Genomic DNA, 17,430 nt, shown 5'->3' with positions numbered 1-17,430 from the left:
CACACAAGGAAGAAACTTCCAGGGAGTATGGACGAGCCTGGAAACGTCTCTTCACATAAACATTCTGGAACTAAGAGCAATATACAATGCTCTAAGCCAGGCAGAACCTCTGCTTCAGGGAAAACCGGTGTTGATCCAGTCGGACAACATCACGGCAGTCGCCCATGTGAACAGACAGGGCGGCACAAGAAGCAGGAGTGCAATGGCAGAAGCTGCAAGGATTCTTCGCTGGGCAGAGAATCATGTGATAGCACTGTCAGCAGTGTTCATCCCGGGAGTGGACAACTGGGAAGCAGACTTCCTCAGCAGACACGATCTTCACCCGGGAGAGTGGGGACTTCATCCAGAAGTCTTCCACTTGCTGGTAACCCGTTGGGAAAGACCAATGGTGGACATGATGGCGTCTCGCCTCAACAAAAAACTGGACAGGTATTGCGCCAGGTCAAGAGATCCGCAGGCAATAGCTGTGGACGCGCTGGTAACGCCTTGGGTGTACCAGTCGGTGTATGTGTTTCCTCCTCTGCCTCTCATACCAAAAGTATTGAGAATTATACGGCAAAGAGGCGTAAGGAGTGCTCCGACGGAGGAATTTCAACTGGGTCGATTCCTACATTTCCTGCAATCAGGATTGTCTATGGGTCTCAAATTGGGATCTATTAAGGTTCAAATTTCGGCCCTGTCGATTTTCTTTCAAAAAGAATTGGCTTCAGTCCCTGAAGTCCAGACCTTTGTTAAGGGAGTGCTACATATACAGCCTCCTGTGGTGCCTCCAGTGGCACCGTGGGATCTCAATGTGGTTTTGGACTTTCTAAAATCTCATTGGTTTGAACCACTAAAGAAGGTGGATTTGAAATATCTCACATGGAAAGTGACCATGCTTCTAGCCCTGGCTTCGGCCAGGAGAGTGTCAGAACTGGCAGCTTTATCTTACAAAAGCCCATATCTGATTTTCCATTCGGACAGGGCAGAACTGCGGACTCGTCCGCATTTTCTCCCTAAGGTGGTGTCAGCATTTCATCTGAACCAGCCTATTGTAGTGCCTGCGGCTACAAGTGACTTGGAGGACTCCAAGTTACTGGACGTTGTCAGAGCATTAAAAATATATATTGCAAGGACAGCTGGAGTCAGAAAATCTGACTCGTTGTTTATATTGTATGCACCCAACAAGATGGGTGCTCCTGCGTCTAAGCAGACGATTGCTCGTTGGATCTGTAGCACAATCCAACTTGCACATTCTGTGGCAGGCCTGCCACAGCCTAAATCTGTAAAGGCCCACTCCACAAGGAAGGTGGGCTCATCTTGGGCGGCTGCCCGAGGGGTCTCGGCATTACAACTTTGCCGAGCAGCTACGTGGTCAGGGGAGAACACGTTTGTAAAATTTTACAAATTTGATACTCTGGCTAAGGAGGACCTGGAGTTCTCTCATTCGGTGCTGCAGAGTCATCCGCACTCTCCCGCCCGTTTGGGAGCTTTGGTATAATCCCCATGGTCCTTTCAGGAACCCCAGCATCCACTAGGACGATAGAGAAAATAAGATTTTACTTACCGATAAATCTATTTCTCGGAGTCCGTAGTGGATGCTGGGCGCCCATCCCAAGTGCGGATTATCTGCAATAATTGTACATAGTTATTGTTAACTAATTCGGGTTATTGTTGAAGGAAGCCATCTTTCAGAGGCTCCGCTGTTATCATACTGTTAACTGGGTTTAGATCACAAGTTGTACGGTGTGATTGGTGTGGCTGGTATGAGTCTTACCCGGGATTCAAAATCCTCCCTTATTGTGTACGCTCGTCCGGGCACAGTACCTAACTGGAGTCTGGAGGAGGGTCATAGGGGGAGGAGCCAGTGCACACCACCTGATCTGGAAAAGCTTTACTTTTTGTGCCCTGTCTCCTGCGGAGCCGCTATTCCCCATGGTCCTTTCAGGAACCCCAGCATCCACTACGGACTCCGAGAAATAGATTTATCGGTAAGTAAAATCTTATTTTTATCACTGTTATACATTTTGGGTACATTAGCAGAATTATGTGAAATATGGGGTTACGGACACTGGGGTGGAGTTTAACCATCATCTGACTGTCTTGGGTTCTGGGCTATGAGCTCCTGTAGTTTTGCATAGCTGGGGAAATGGCCTTTCATTAGCAAATAATGTTTTCTTGTATCTCTATACCTGAGGGTTTTTCTTTTTTTACTGTCAAGCAATCAAGTGATGAGGAAATTGCTCTTCTGTCATTTGCTAGTTTGTCTCCTAGTTTTGTTCTCTGTATTATGCAGCTTGTGAGCTTTAGCAATTTTTAGTTTTAATCACACAAAAAGAAAAGTCCAACACCCAAATTGAGTTATCAAAGCCTTGTCCTTTATCTTCCATTCTAAACATTATCTTTATCTCTAATACTAAACATGATTTCATTATGTGAGGTTTACAATATCAGCAATGTAACATTTCTATTGTACTTTATTGTATTTTTCTACAGGCTATAATCGATGGATGACTTATCCATGAAGACCGGTCCGTACCATGACTCTGCCAGCAGAGATATGAGCTTACCTGCATCTCGTGGAGCCCATGTGCTTGTGGGAGTCACAGGCAGTGTGGCAGCCCTGAAGTTGCCGCTTCTAGTGTCTGGCCTTCTACAGATACCTGGAGTAGGTTTATACCTGTAACCTAAAAAATTAACTAAGCGCACCTAGATTATTACTGATGATATTAAATAAAATAACGTGAACTGAAATAACGTGATGAGAATAGCGGGGACGGGTAGGCAGGGGAGCTCTGCCTCCCCTGTCATACTACCTGTCGAATTCCTGAGATTTGATAGAAAAACAGAATAATACAAAGAAGTTATTTATAACATAAACATCTTCTTTGTTTATTGTAATCTTTTTATATCTGACACTCACCAGTTTTGTGGAGATCCCTGGAACTGAAGGGAGACGAGAGATGAGGCAGCAACAGCACCTGCCTCTGTTCTACAGTCAGACACTGCTTTGCAGTGCTCGGGGCGGGGCCACACCATGGGCAGTAACGCTGCTCAGAAAGGGAGCTGATAGAGGCATGCCTCTGAGTGTAGGGATGGGCCTTGTGCACTGATGGACACTTGGATGTGTCATGTGACCAGGAAGTGTACTGTAGCGAGAGCTCAGGCAGCAGCAGTAAAAGAAGACACAGGGATGCAGGTAGGAGACTCAATGGATACTATAGCTTAGTGTAGTGAGTGGAGAGTTACAGTGAGTAGGCGGTGAGACAGGTACCCAGCATTCAGACCCATTCCCATGTGTGCCTCCCCAGCCATTCACCTCACAACACGTCACTGGAGTATTGTTGTTTAGTACTGTAAATGTAGAAGGGTTTAACAGAGTAGTTGTAGTTACCCAGTTAATTCTCAATATTTGCAAATTACAATGTAGACTATTTAATGTCATTATAATTGTTGGTTGGTTTGGAACACCGCATTTTCTGTATAGAAATGTCAGACTCCTAACTAAAAACATCTTTGTGTAATTTTTTTTTACTGCATTTTATTATTTGTTAATTGTAAACACATATATCTATATTTTCACACCTGAATATTACATATATCACTCCAAATGCTGCTCTGTTTTTTTCTAATAAATGAACAATAGCCATATGTCCACTGTGTATGTCTCTGGGTATCTGCATGGAAGATTGATAGTGAAAAGTTTGACACCAGATGGTCGATAGGTTTAAATGGTCGATATTCAAATGGTTTAAACAAATAAGGGTGACACATGGTTTTTAGGGTTAACGTTAGGCACTTACGGGAGGAGTAGGCTATACCAAATCAGTAATGTGCCAACCTTCCTTTTTTTTTTTGTGTATTGACCTTTTAAAATGGTTGATCTTCTGACCCTGTTGACATTTTGACCCTGTCGACCATCTGGTGCAGACCTGTTGACTGTCGATCTATCAATCTACACCGATGTGTCTGTGTAAGTGTGTTAGGCTCTGCTTATTCTGTACATCTGAATAATATTCCCCTACAGGTGCAGGTGCAAGTTGTAAGCACAGAAAGAGCAAAACACTTCTACAACGTGCAGGATATCTCTGTGCCAGTGTATAGTGATGAGGATGAATGGAAGGTGAGGTGAGGAGGTTCTTATTAACATTTGTAAATGTATTGAGAGATTAAAGTCAATGGGAAAATAGAGGTCTTTCAGCCTGGTCTCCGACATTACACTGATACATTATTCTACATTAGAAATAGCCTTTTATGCTGAGGGATGAGGAGAGCGTGATTGACTCATGGATGACAATGTTTTCCATACTATGGGGTTATGGGGTGTGGTATTGAAGGTCGACAGTAACTAGGTCGACAATGTCTAGGTGGACCACTATTGGTCGTCAGTAACTAGGTCGACAGGGTGTCTAGGTCGACAGGTCTTTAGGTCGACATCTTCAATGTCGACAGGTCAAAAGGTCGACATGAGTTTTTGATGTTATTTTGGTGTCGTTTTCTTTGTAGAGTGACCGGGAACCCTAATTAGTGCACCGCGTCCCCTCGCCATGCTTCGGGCATGGTGCCTTCGCTTCGCTCGGCACAGATTACCGTTCCAATCGTAGTCCACGTGGATCGTTAAGTATGAAAAGGTTCAAAAGAAGAAAAAAATTGTGAAAAACTCATGTCGACCTTTTGACATGTCGACCTAGAACATGTCGACCTAGACACCCTGTCGACCTAGTTACTGTCGACCAATATAGGTCGACCTAGACATTGTCGACCTAGTTACTGTCGAATTAGAGACCGGATCCCGGGGTTATGTAGCACACTTGCAATTCCATCAAGTGGAGTCTAATGACACTGAGATTCTTAAATAAGTTTTATAAAGTCCAGCAAGTTGTCATTTTGGTAATGTTTGTTATACAGCATCAGGTCCATAGATAACAAAACAGAATAGATGTTCAAAGGGGATGTCATTATTTTAACTGCTTTTTATTTGTTTCTCTTTTCTCTAACGTCCTAGTGGATGCTGGGGACTCCGTAAGGACCATGGGGAATAGACGGGCTCCGCAGGAGACATGTGCACTTTAAGAAAGAATTTAGATTCTGGTGTGCTCTGGCTCCTCCCTCTATGTCCCTCCTCCAGACCTCAGTTTGAGACTGTGCCCGGACAAGCTGGGTTCTGTTCAGTGAGCTCTCCTGAGCTGGCTGTGAGAAAGTATTTTGTTAGGTTTTTTATTTTCAGGGAGCTCTGCTGGCAACAGACTCCCTGCATCGTGGGACAGAGGGGAGAGAAGCAGCCCTACTCTCTGAAGCTAGGTCCTGCTTCTTAGGCTACTGGACACCATTAGCTCCAGCTGGATCGTACACAGGATCTCACCCTCGTCGTCCGATCCCAGAGCCGCGCCGCCGCCCCCCTCGCAGAGCCGGAAGACAGAAGCCGGGTGAGTATGAGAAGCAAGAAGACTTCGAAATCGGCGGCAGAAGACTCCGTTCTTCACTGAGGTAACGCACAGCACTGCAGCTGTGCGCCATTGCTCCCACACACCTCACATACTCCGGTCACTGTAAGGGTGCAGGGCGCATGGGGGGGGCGCCCTGGGCAACATATGGACCTCGTTTGGCAAAAGTACACATATATACAGTTGGACACTGTATATATGTATGAGCCCCCGCCAAGAAAATGTATATTTAAGCGGGACAGAAGCCCGCCGTTGTGGGGGCGGGGCTTCTTCCTCAGCACTCACCAGCGCCATTTTTTCCCCACAGCTCCGCTGAGAGGAAGCTCCCCAGGCCCTTACCTGCAGATACACGGTAGAAGAGGGTAAAAAGAGAGGGGGGGCACATAATTAGGCGCAAAAATCTATATAAACAGCAGCTACTGGGTTAACATTAAGTTACTGTGTTATTCCTGGGTTTATAGCGCTGGGGTGTGTGCTGGCATACTTTCTCTCTGTCTCTCCAAAGGGCTTGTGGGGGAATTGTCTTCAGATGAGCATTCCCTGAGTGTGTGGTGTGTCGGTACATGTGTGTCGACATGTCTGAGGTAAAAGGCTCCCCTAAGGAGGAGATGGAGCAAATGTGTGTGTGTGAGTGGTGTCTCCGTCGACAACGCCGACACCTGTTTGGATATGTGAAATTAAGTGCTAAGGTAAATTTATTGCACAAAAGATTAGAGAACAGACAGGGAATCTACCCATATCTGTCCCTATGTCGCAGAGACCTTCAGAGTCTCTCAATGCTCACTATCCAAAATAATAGACACTGATATCGACACGGAGTCTGACTCCAGTGTCGACTATGATAATGCAAAGTTACAGCCAAAAGGGCAGGAAAGTATTCAATATATGATTATTGTAATAAAAAATGTTTTGCATATCACTGATGACTTATCTGTCCCTGACACAAGGGTACACATGTTTAAGGGGAAGAAAGCTGAGGTAAATTTCCCTCCTCTCATGAAGAAAAAGAGCGGGAATCTCCAGACAAGAGACTGCAGTTTCCCACAAAGAATTCTCAGGGAGTATCCTTTCCCTACTAGGGCCAGGATACGATGGGAATCTTCCCCCAGGGTGTCACGTTTGCCCAAAAAGGTAGCGCTGACTTAACAGCTATCCTCAGGGATCCTGCAGATAGCATGCACAGATACCTTATCAGCAGAGATTGAGACCCTAGTATGTATATATATATATATATATATATATATAAAGATGCTGTCTTAGATTTATATATATATATATATATATATATATATATATATAACATGCCCAAAGAGACATTAGTCTACTGGGTTCTAGAGTCGACGCTATGTCGATTTCTGCTTGACGTGTACTGTGGAACATGCAATGGACAGGTGATGCCGACTTAAGAGGCATATGGAAGGTTTACCTTACAAGGCTGAGGATTGTGTGGAGAAGGGATCTCGGACCTGGTCTCCACAGCTATAGCTGGTAATTCTGATCTTTTGCCTTATATTCCAGCACAGCCTAGGAAAGCATGACATTATCAAACGCAGTCCTTTCGATCACAAAGAAACAAGAAAGTCCGAGGTGCGTCCTTTCTTGCCAGAGGCAGGGGCAGAGGAAAGAAGCTGCACAACACAGCTAGTTCCCAGGAACAGAAGTCCTCCCCGGCCTCTACAAAATCCACCGCATGTCGCTGGGGCTCCACAGGCGGAGCTAGGCCCGGTGGGGGCACGTCTTCGAAATTTCAGCCACAAGTGGGTTCACTCCCTGTTGGATCCCTGGGCAATAGATATTGTGTCTCAGGGATACAAGCTGGACTTCGAGGAGATGCCCCCTCACCGACGGCCCTGCCGGCTTCCCCCCACGAGAGGGAAATAGTGTTAACTGCAATTCACAAATTGTATCTTCAACAGGTGGTGGTCAAGGTTCCCATCCTTCAACAAGGAGGGGGTTATTATTCGACCATGTTGTAGTCCCGAAACCGGACGGTTCGGTCAGACCCATATTGAATTTAAAATCCCTGAACATATACCTGAAAAGGTTCAAGTTCAAGATGGAATCGCTGAGAGCGGTCGTCGCAAGCCTGGAAGGGGGGGATTTTATGGTGTCTCTGGACATAAAGGATGCATACCTTCATGTCCCCATTTATCCACCTCATCAGTCGTACCTCAGATTTGTGGTACAGGATTGTCATTACCAATTTCAGACGTTGCCGTTTGGTCTCTCCACGGCACCGAGAATATTTACCAAGGTAATGGCGGAAATGATGGTACTCCAGCGGAAGCAAGGGGTCGCAATTATCCCATACTTGGACGATCTCCTCATAAAAGCGGGATCAAGAGAGCAGTTGCTGATCAGCGTAGCACTTACTCTGGAAGTGTAACGGCAACACGGCTGGATTCTAAATATTCCAAGGTCGCAGTTGGTTCCTACGGCTCGTCTGCCTTTCCTAGGCATGATTCTAGACACAGACCAGAAAAGGGTTTATCTCCCGATAGAGAGAGCTCAGGAGCTCATGACACTGGTCAGGAACCTATTCAAACCAAAACAGGTGTCAGTGCATCACTGCACTCGAGTCCTGGGAAGGATGGTGGCATCATACGAGGCCATTCCCTTCGGCAGGTTCCATGCAAAGACCTTTCAATGGGACTTACTGGACAAGTGGTCCGGATCACATCTTCAGATGCATCGGTTAATCACCCTATCCCCCAGGGCCAGGGTGTCTCTCCTGTGGTGGCTGCAGAGTGCTCACCTTCTCGAGGGCCGCAGATTCGGCATTCAGGACTGGGTCCTGGTGACCACGGATGCAAGCCTCCGAGGGTGGGGAGCAGTCACACAGGGAAGAAATTTCCAAGGTCTGTGGTCAAGTCAGGAGACTTGCCTTCACATCAACATCCTGGAACTAAGGGCCGTATACAACGCCCTACGTCAAGAGGAGACCCTGCTTCGTGTCAGACACCATCCCTGCAGTGGCTCATGTAAACCGACAAGGCGGCACAAGGAGCAGGGTAGCGATGGCAGAAGCCACCAGAATTCTTCGCTGGGCGAAAAATCACGTAAGCGCACTGTCAGCAGTGTTCATTCCGGGAGTGGACAACTGGAAAGCAGACTTCCTCAGCAGACACGACCTCCACCCGGGAGAGTGGGGACTTCATCAGGAAGTCTTCGCACAGACTGCAAGTCGGTGGGTACTGCTACAGGTGGACATGATGGCATCCCGCCTCAACAAAAAACTACAGAGGTATTACACCAGGTCAAGAGACCCTCAGGCGATAGCTGTAGACTCCCTGGTGACACTGTGGGTGTTCCAGTCGGTCTATGTATTTCCTCCTCTTCCTCTCATACCCAAAGTGCTGAGAATAATAAGAAAAAGAGGAGTGAGAACGATACTCATTGTTCCAGATTGGCCACGAAGGACTTGGTATCCAGATCTGCAATAAATGCTCACAGAGAACCCGTGGCCTCTTCCTCTAAGACAGGACTTGTTGCAACAGGGGCCCTGTCTGTTCCAACACTTACCGCGGCTGCGTTTGACGGCATGGCGATTGAACGCCGGACCCTAGCGGAGAAAGGCATTCCGGAGGAGGTCATTCCTACGCTGATAAAGGCTAGGAAGGACGTGACAGCTCAACATTATCACCGTATATGGCGAAAATATGTTGCTTGGTGTGAGGCCAGGAATGCCCCTACGGAGGAATTCCAGATGGGCCGTTTCCTTCACTTCCTACAGTCAGGAGTGAATTTGGGCCTAAAATTGGGGTCCATTAAGATCCAGATTTCGGCCCTGTCCATTTTCTTTCAAAAGGAGTTGACTTCTCTACCTGAAGTTCAGACGTTTGTAAAGGGAGTGCTGCATATTCAGCCCCCTTTTGTGCCTCCAGTGGCACCTTGGGATCTTAACGTGGTGTTGAGTTTCCTGAAATCCCACTGGTTTGAACCACTCAAAACGGTGGAGTTGAAATATCTCACGTGGAAGGTGGTCATGCTATTAGCCTTAGCTTCGGCTAGGCGTGTGTCAGAGTTGGCGGCTAGGCGTGTGTCAGAGTTGGCGGCTTTGTCACATAAAAGCCCCTATCTGGTTTTCCATGCAGATAGAGCAGAATTGCGGACCCGTCCACAATTTCTACCGAAAGTGGTTTCATCCTTTCATATAAACCAACCTATTGTGGTGCCTGTGGCTACTACGGACTTGGAGGATTCCGAGTTGCTTGATGTAGTCAGGGCTTTGAAGGTTTATGTAGCCAGGACGGCTAGGGTCAGGAAAACAGAGTCTTTGTTTATTCTGTATGCTTCCAACAAGCTTGGTGCTCCTGCTTCAAAGCAGACTATTGCTCGCTGGATCTGTAACACGAATCAGCAGGCTTTTTCGGCGGCTGGATTGCCGCTGCCAAAATCAGTTAAGGCCCATTCCACTAGGAAGGTGGGCTCTTCTTGGGCGGCTGCCCGCGGGGTCTCGGCATTACAACTTTGCCGAGCGACTACTTGGTCAGGTTCAAACACTTTTGCAAAGTTCTACAAGTTTGATGCCCTGGCCGAGGAGGACCTTGTATTTGCTCAATCGGTGCTGCAGAGTCATCCGCACTCTCCCGCCCGTTTGGGAGCTTTGGTATAATCCCCATGGTCCTTACGGAGTCCCCAGCATCCACTAGGACGTTAGAGAAAATAAGATTTTACTTACCGGTAAATCTATTTCTCGTAGTCCGTAGTGGATGCTGGGCGCCCATCCCAAGTGCGGACTTCTTCTGCAATGCTTGTATATAGTTATTGCTTAAATAAGGGTTATGTTATGGTTGCATCAGGGTTGACCTGTTGCTTTGTTGTTGTTCATACTGTTGTCTGGGTATGTTTATCTAAAGTTATACGGTGTGATTGGTGTGGCTGGTATGAATCTTGCCCTGGATTACCAAAATCCTTTCCTTGTACTGTCAGCTCTTCCGGGCACAGTTTCTCTAACTGAGGTCTGGAGGAGGGACATAGAGGGAGGAGCCAGAGCACACCAGAATCTAAATTCTTTCTTAAAGTGCCCATGTCTCCTGCGGAGCCCGTCTATTCCCCATGGTCCTTACGGAGTCCCCAGCATCCACTACGGACTACGAGAAATAGATTTACCGGTAAGTAAAATCTTATTTTTAAATACATATATGGGTACGTTTGTTAGCAGTGGTGTAGATGACCATGCTGGTGTTGGCCATTGCAACCAATGAAACGTAGTGTCATTTATTTACTATAGTGTAGAAATTGGCAGAACCCTGATTGGTTGCTTTGGGCATTTGTCCATTACACCAGTTGTCCCTGATATACCAGACTGTTCGATATTTATGACTCAAGCAAATAATTTATTTGTATGGGAATTAGCAGGTTTTAAAGATGACAGAAAAAGTATACATTATTATTTATACACCTAATTGTAATGATCATGATACAAATAAATAACATGTAAATCTTGAGACCATTTGACTGCTTTGGTGTCAGGATAAATTAGTCAACAAAAGTATTCTCATTGCAGTTTTATTAATGTAAAATAGTTACGTTTTCATTTCTCAAGCTAGAAATTTTAGCAGCGCGTATGATGCTAGGTAATGATACAAGAGGCACCGAGTGCCCTGGTTACATTTACAGTGATGTAAGTTGAACATAAAAGGGATACAACTACAGGTATTGGGTGTTGATGTCTCCCTGAGTACAAGGACCTATATGCCACTCACTGTTTACCATCTGCACAGATGTGGAACCAGCGCTCTGACCCTGTGCTACACATTGAACTACGCCGCTGGGCAGATCTCATGCTCCTTGCTCCTCTTGATGCCAACACTTTGGGGAAAATTTCCAGCGGAATTTGTGACAACCTCCTGGTGAGAATGAATCTTTGTCTGTCCCTAGCACAACAAGGCCTTTCATTGGAGGCATTCACAGAACATATTAAACAATCTTGTTATGTTATACCTCAAAATACAATCCATATAATAGACATAATTTTATATTAGTCGTTTATTCAGGTACATACATCTAGTCCCTGCCAACAGAAGCGCCTTATAAAACATTCAGCTATTTATAATAGTAGCACATCATCTGCCATATGCCACCCTCTACAGTAGATAAAGTAGGGGCTTCAGGTGCGTTACAAATATGCTGAATGAAATCATCAGTATGCAGCCTAAAGTGGTCAGAACCCCCTATTTTCACTTTATAGAATCAGCGGTCACATTTTAGGGCTATTTGCTGCAAATCATTGAAATAATTACTTTGTTTCATAAGCTGTTAGCTACAGGACAAGACAGCATGAACGTAACTCACTTTTACATTTGGGGCATAAGGGGGAGTGTCTCATTTGTGAACCATCCTTAGAAATAGAATAGAAATCATCCTTGTTGACTGCAACACTCCTTTCCAATCCTGTTCTGAGATTGCACTTCCGTTACCTGCCAAGGGGGCGTACTGTGGGGATCGGTGAGAAACAGCCTCGCATGACGCACCATAGGCAGTAAGGATACCAGTGGAGATATAGAAATATCTGCGCGTCCTGGGTCAAATGCACATGTCGTAATTGCAAGTATTTATAAAATTTCTTTTGAATCGTTGCCTACAATCTGATAAATAAGGGTCAGTTTAGCCATATAAAGATATAATAGTTAAAATTCCCTTAAATTTGCACAATTATGATCCCTTCTGAGATATAAACTATCTCCATAGGTATTTCCATTCAGCAGAGTCCAAGCCTTTGGCCACTTCTAATTTTGCGATTACTCTTATTACCTGCATTATCATTGGGGATATAATTATTATCCATAACATGCTTGTGACTTGTTATTGTCTTTTCTAGCATAATGCTTACTTGAGATCTGTGTATAATGGTTCATTCAAGCATGCACTCATTTCCCCTATTCTTAAAAAGCCTACCCTTGATCCAGACACTCTCTCTCCAACTACCTCCCCCCCACTTCCACTATCTGTTGGTGTCCAAGGTTCTGTTCTTGGTCCTCTCCTTTTCTCTCTCTATATGTCCTCTTTAGGTGAACTCATTAGTTCTTTTAACTTCCAATATCACATCTATGCTGATGACACTCAAATCTACATTTCCTCCCCTGATCTCTCCCCGGCTCTCCTCACTCGTACCTCCAACTGTCTCTCTGCTATCTCTTCCTGGATGTCCCAGCGCTTTCTTAAACTTAACATGTCCAAGACTGAGCTGATCATCTTCCCACCCCCCTGCAAATCCTCACCTCCCACAATCTCATTATCCATTGATGGCACGACTATCTCCTCAAGCCCCCAAGTATGCTGTCTTGGCGTAATCCTTGTATTCATTCTCTCTCTCTCTCTCTCTCTCTCTCTCTCTCTCTCTCTCTCTCTCTCTCTCTCTCTCTCTCTCTCTCTCTCTCTCTCTCTCTCTCTCTCTCTCTCTCTCTCTCTCTCTCTCTCCTTCAAACCACACATTCAGCACCTCTCACAAACTTGTCATTTTCATCTCAAAAACATTTCAAGGATCAGACCCTTTCTCACCCAGGATGCCACCAAGACCATTATCCACTCACTGATTACTTCCAGACTGGATTACTGTAATCTCCTCCTAACTGGCCTCCCTGACAATTACCTCTGTCCATTCCTATCTATCCTCAATGCTGCAGCCCGGCTCATCTTCCTCACCAAATGCACTACATCCACCTCCCCTCTCCTACAAGCCATTCACTGGCTTCCCTTCCCTTTCAGAATCCAATTCAAACTTCTCACACTCACAAAGCACTCACCCACGCCTCTCCCATTTACATCTCTGACCTTATCTCCCTTTACTCTCCCACCCGTCCTCTTTGCTCTGCTAATGCACTCCGACTCTCCCACTTCTTTACCAAACCCAGCCAAATCTCATCCTAACCCTCTGTCCCATGCTCGGTCTACCCCATCTGTGTCACCCCTGTCTGTCTGCCCCTCCCCTTTAGAATGTAAGCTCTCACGAGCAGGGCTCTCTTCCCTTATGTGCTTATCCTTTTCTTACTTTAATGATCCTGAACTGCCCAAATCCTGCAGTTTTCGGCCACCCTGACACTTATCTCAGTGTCGTCTACTGATGTAGTTATGCTTAGTTACCCTGTACTTGTCTGATATTGTCTTCAACTGTAAGTCACTGTTTTGCTGTTTTGATTATGTGCATATGTACTCTGTAATTGGGCGCTGTGGCACCCTTGTGGCGCCATATAAATAAAGGATGATGATAATAATAATAATTTGTCAGAAGGACAGAATTTTATCAAGGATATTTCTGCAGCGGGGTACACTGGTATTCCACAGGGAATAACATCGGGGTGTAGAGTTGGATCTTGATCCGAGGCACCAACAGGCTAAAGCTTTGATTGTTCCCAGGATGCTTTGCACTGCCTCCTCTATATCCCCGCCTCCAGGCACTGGAGCTCAGTTTGTAAGTTGGTGCCTGCAGTGCAGGCAGCTAACAGGGAGGGCTGCGCTAGGCAGCCCTGAAAAGAGCTTTTCTGACAAGAAAGAAGACTTCAAGGGCCGCAGCACGGGTGATCTTCAGTATGCCGACTGTCTGGATCCCGGCGCCCAGTATACCGGCGCCGGAATCCCGACAGCCGGCATACCGACACTTTTTCTCCCTCGTGGGGGTCCACGACCCCCCTGGAGGGAGAATAAAATAGCATGGCGCGCGTAGCGTAGCGCGCCACCACGCCCGCAGCGTGGCGAGCCCGCAAGGAGCTCATTTGCGCTCGCCACGCTGTCGGTATGTCGGCGGTCGGCCTCCTGGCACCGGTATGCTGGCCGCCGGGAGCCCGGCCGCCGGCATACCATACTACACCCCTGCAGCACAGGCACTAGTTGCTATATGTCATGCTGACATATCGTACTGCGACTCCCTCACCTCCCCTAGCGGCGCTGTATACTCCCGCGCCCTGGTTGCCGGGTGGTTACAGCGGAGGCGCTCTGGTCCCTTCAGGCACACATACTGCCGCTGCTCTCCTGGATCACGTGGCCACATCATCGGGAGGAGGTAAGAGGGTCCCCCAGGCGGGACCCGCCGAAATCGCGATCCGGCGTGGTCTCCGGAGACAGATCGCACCGCTGGCGTGGACACTGTGGCCATGCAGGGACCCCACTATATCCACCAGGGCAAGGGGCACAGGTCGGATTTACTAAAATCCATTTAGTACAGGCTCCATAGTACATGGTGGTGAAGCCCAGCAGAGGGGATAAGGCTCTGACCTGTAGCCCCTCCCCCAGCCCCAGGCGCCATCTACAGCAGATTTTCCCACTCAGGAGCTGAATCTCTCTCTCCCTCATTTCCTGTCAGCGTTTGGGCGCCATTACACACAGCTGCACTGATTCTGGGACTGCTGGGCACTGTCTCCTTTGTAAAGCCGCCTGCCTCATCTGCGATGTGCATTTACACGACCCTGAAGTATTCTACATGTCGTTTAGACAGTGTTAGTTAAGAAAAAGTGCATAACTATATGAATATTTAGTACTGTATTCTGTGATATACATCCAGTGTTTACTGTGCATTGTTATATCTGTATACATACATAGCTCTATGTAGTATTAACAGTGCAGTTTTATTGTTGTTTGTAATAATTTCTGCATTGTACATGTGACACTGTGTGCCAATAGCTGCTGTGTGTTTTCCATTCAGTTTATTTCACACATATTGCTATACCTATGTTCTGTACCCTGAGGGGGGCTAAGTGTGTCCGGGTCATATATATAGTGTTTCACAGGATATACTATTTGGTATTTTTCTCTGTGTATTTTCAGTCACCATATACCGCTTAAATCCTCTGTTTGTGTTCTGCGTTTGCAGTCACATTACACGGGGGGTTTTGTCTGGTACTGTGTTTGTCTGGCTATATTGTACTACTACGCCCTAAGGCTACGTATCCAAATAATGTTTGCTAACAGGGCGGGAATTCTGTGGACGCTCCTGCCTCATGCAGTGCTGACGCCACGGTTTTACCTGAGAAAAATATTTCAGCTGAGGGTCCAAGTACTGGGTGTTCTGCACCCCCTAGTCTGCCTGCAGCACCGGTGACACACCAAGACCCACCTTGGGTTGCTTTTTCTAATATGCCGACTACGCTGGTAACAAGACTTACGCCCCCTGTGGGACCTCCTGTGCCATTACAGCCGCATATTGTCCCTGTAGTTAATCCGCCGTGGGCGGATACTCTGTCAACTCTGTTACAGCAATTAAATCAGTCCTTGATTAAACAAATACCTAACCCTCGCCCTCCTAGGACCAAAGGGTCATCTAAGCGGGCCATTTCTTCCTCACAATCCACTCATGGTTTGGATACTTCATCCGATGAAGATGGGGAATATACTGATCCATCAGACACTGATACAGCTGCTTCTGATGAGGAATCTATAACACAGGTTTATGTACTTAACCTAGTGGAGGCTATCACACTGATTCTTCAGATTGATGACCCTCCAGATACGTCTAAGAAACCTGATAAGTTCAAACGTCAGAAGGTTACTAAATTAGTTTTACCACATTCTGAACATTTAGTTGACATACGTCAGGAATCCTGTGAGTCCCCAGGAAAGAAATTCTCCCTGCCTAAATAGATGCTAGCTTGGTATCCCCTCACTGCAGAGTTAAGTAAAAATTGTGAAACACCTGTCACCACCGTCACCTCTCTGAAGGAACCGACGGATAAGCGTGTAGAGGGTTGCTTGAGGTCTATTTACACTCTTGCGGGTGTTGTGCATAGACCTTCTATAGCGGCTTCTTGGGCTACAAAAGCTATTGAAGCCTGGGTTCAAGAAGTTGAAGCGGAGCTACCTTCTAATTTTTCTGATAATGCCAGACAGTGTCTTTCCTATATTACCACCGCCTCTCATTACATTCAGGAGGCGGCCTCTGATGCCGTTGTGCTGGCAGCCAAAGCATCTACTACGTCCATTCTAGCTCGCCGGATTCTGTGGTTGCGGTGCTGGCCTGTGGATCTGGACTCTAAAAAGACCTTGGAGGTGATCCCTTTTAAGGGAAACATCCTTTTTGGGGAAGATCTGAATAAGATTATTGGTGACTTAGCATCTGCTAAAACTACATGTCTGCCGAGTACTAATCCTTCGGCTCCGAAGGCTAAGAGTACCACCTTTCGTCCCTGTCGACCTCCAAGTAAAGCAAAGGGTCAGGCGACCCGAAACAGGCTCACACTTCCGAAACCTCTAAGCCCAAACATAAACGATCCTGGGCTGCCCGTCAGCCTGATTCCAAACCAGACAAGCCTGCTGCATGATGGGGGGGGGGGGGGGCTCCCCCTAGGGGATCCCAGGGTGGGAGGCCGACTTCTGCGGTTCGCCCAGGTATGGTTACAGACCACTTCAGATGCCTGGGTGAGGGAAGTCATCACTCACAGATACGCCATCTCTGTCAAGGAACGTCCCTCTCGCCAGTTTGCTCGACAAACATCCTTTCGGACCCGTTGCAAGCAAAACTCTACATTTGTTGGTACAATCCCTTCTGGACACAGGAGTGATAGTGCCGGTGCCTCTGGCTCAGAGAGGCAGGGGGTACTATTCAACGTTGTTCCTAGTTCCAAAACCGAATTGTTCCTCCTGGCCCATTCTCAACCTCAAGTCTTTGAACAAATTTGTGAAGGTATCCAAATTCCGTATGGAAACTCTTTGCTCTATTGTTCTGGCCTTGGAGCCCAAGGACTATATGGTATCCCTGGACATACAGGATGCTTACCTACATATACCTATTGCCATGTTGCATCAGCAATATCTGTGGTTTGCTATTGACAACCTACACTATCAATTCCAGGCCTTGCCTTTTTGACTGACCATGGCTCCACGAATCTTCACCAAGGTCATGGTGGTCGTGACGGCCCTTCTCCGCCGTTAGGGTATCAGGATCCTGCCGTATCTGGACGACTTGTTGATCCTGGCAAACTCCCCAGAGGTTCTCCGTCATCTAGAACTGGCCCTGCCTCTGGTACAGAACAGGTCTGTTCAAGTTGAAAACTAGTGCCTGTCGAAACCTCATACT

The 17,430-nt window shown here is 46.8% G+C and overlaps 1 protein-coding gene across 11 annotated transcripts in view; it reads left to right on the top strand.

Moving 5' to 3' along the window:
- The window catches only part of PPCDC (phosphopantothenoylcysteine decarboxylase), a 146,190-nt gene that overhangs the window by 5,233 nt on the left and 123,527 nt on the right, over positions 1–17,430 (top strand). For 10 of the 11 annotated variants that reach the window (XM_063926325.1, XM_063926326.1, XM_063926324.1 and 7 more), the window contains exons 2-4: positions 2,476–2,647; positions 4,007–4,102; positions 11,150–11,278. In XM_063926325.1, the coding sequence (XP_063782395.1) occupies positions 2,486–2,647; positions 4,007–4,102; positions 11,150–11,278 (387 nt within the window). In that variant the 5' untranslated portion in view covers positions 2,476–2,485. The remainder of the gene's footprint in view (positions 1–2,475; positions 2,648–4,006; positions 4,103–11,149; positions 11,279–17,430) is intronic. The other variant, XM_063926327.1, reaches the window with a different exon arrangement.

Source organism: Pseudophryne corroboree, chromosome 6 (genome assembly GCF_028390025.1).
Source record: "Pseudophryne corroboree isolate aPseCor3 chromosome 6, aPseCor3.hap2, whole genome shotgun sequence".
Lineage (NCBI taxonomy): Eukaryota > Metazoa > Chordata > Amphibia > Anura > Myobatrachidae > Pseudophryne > Pseudophryne corroboree.
This window is presented reverse-complemented; position numbering and strand designations above follow the sequence as displayed.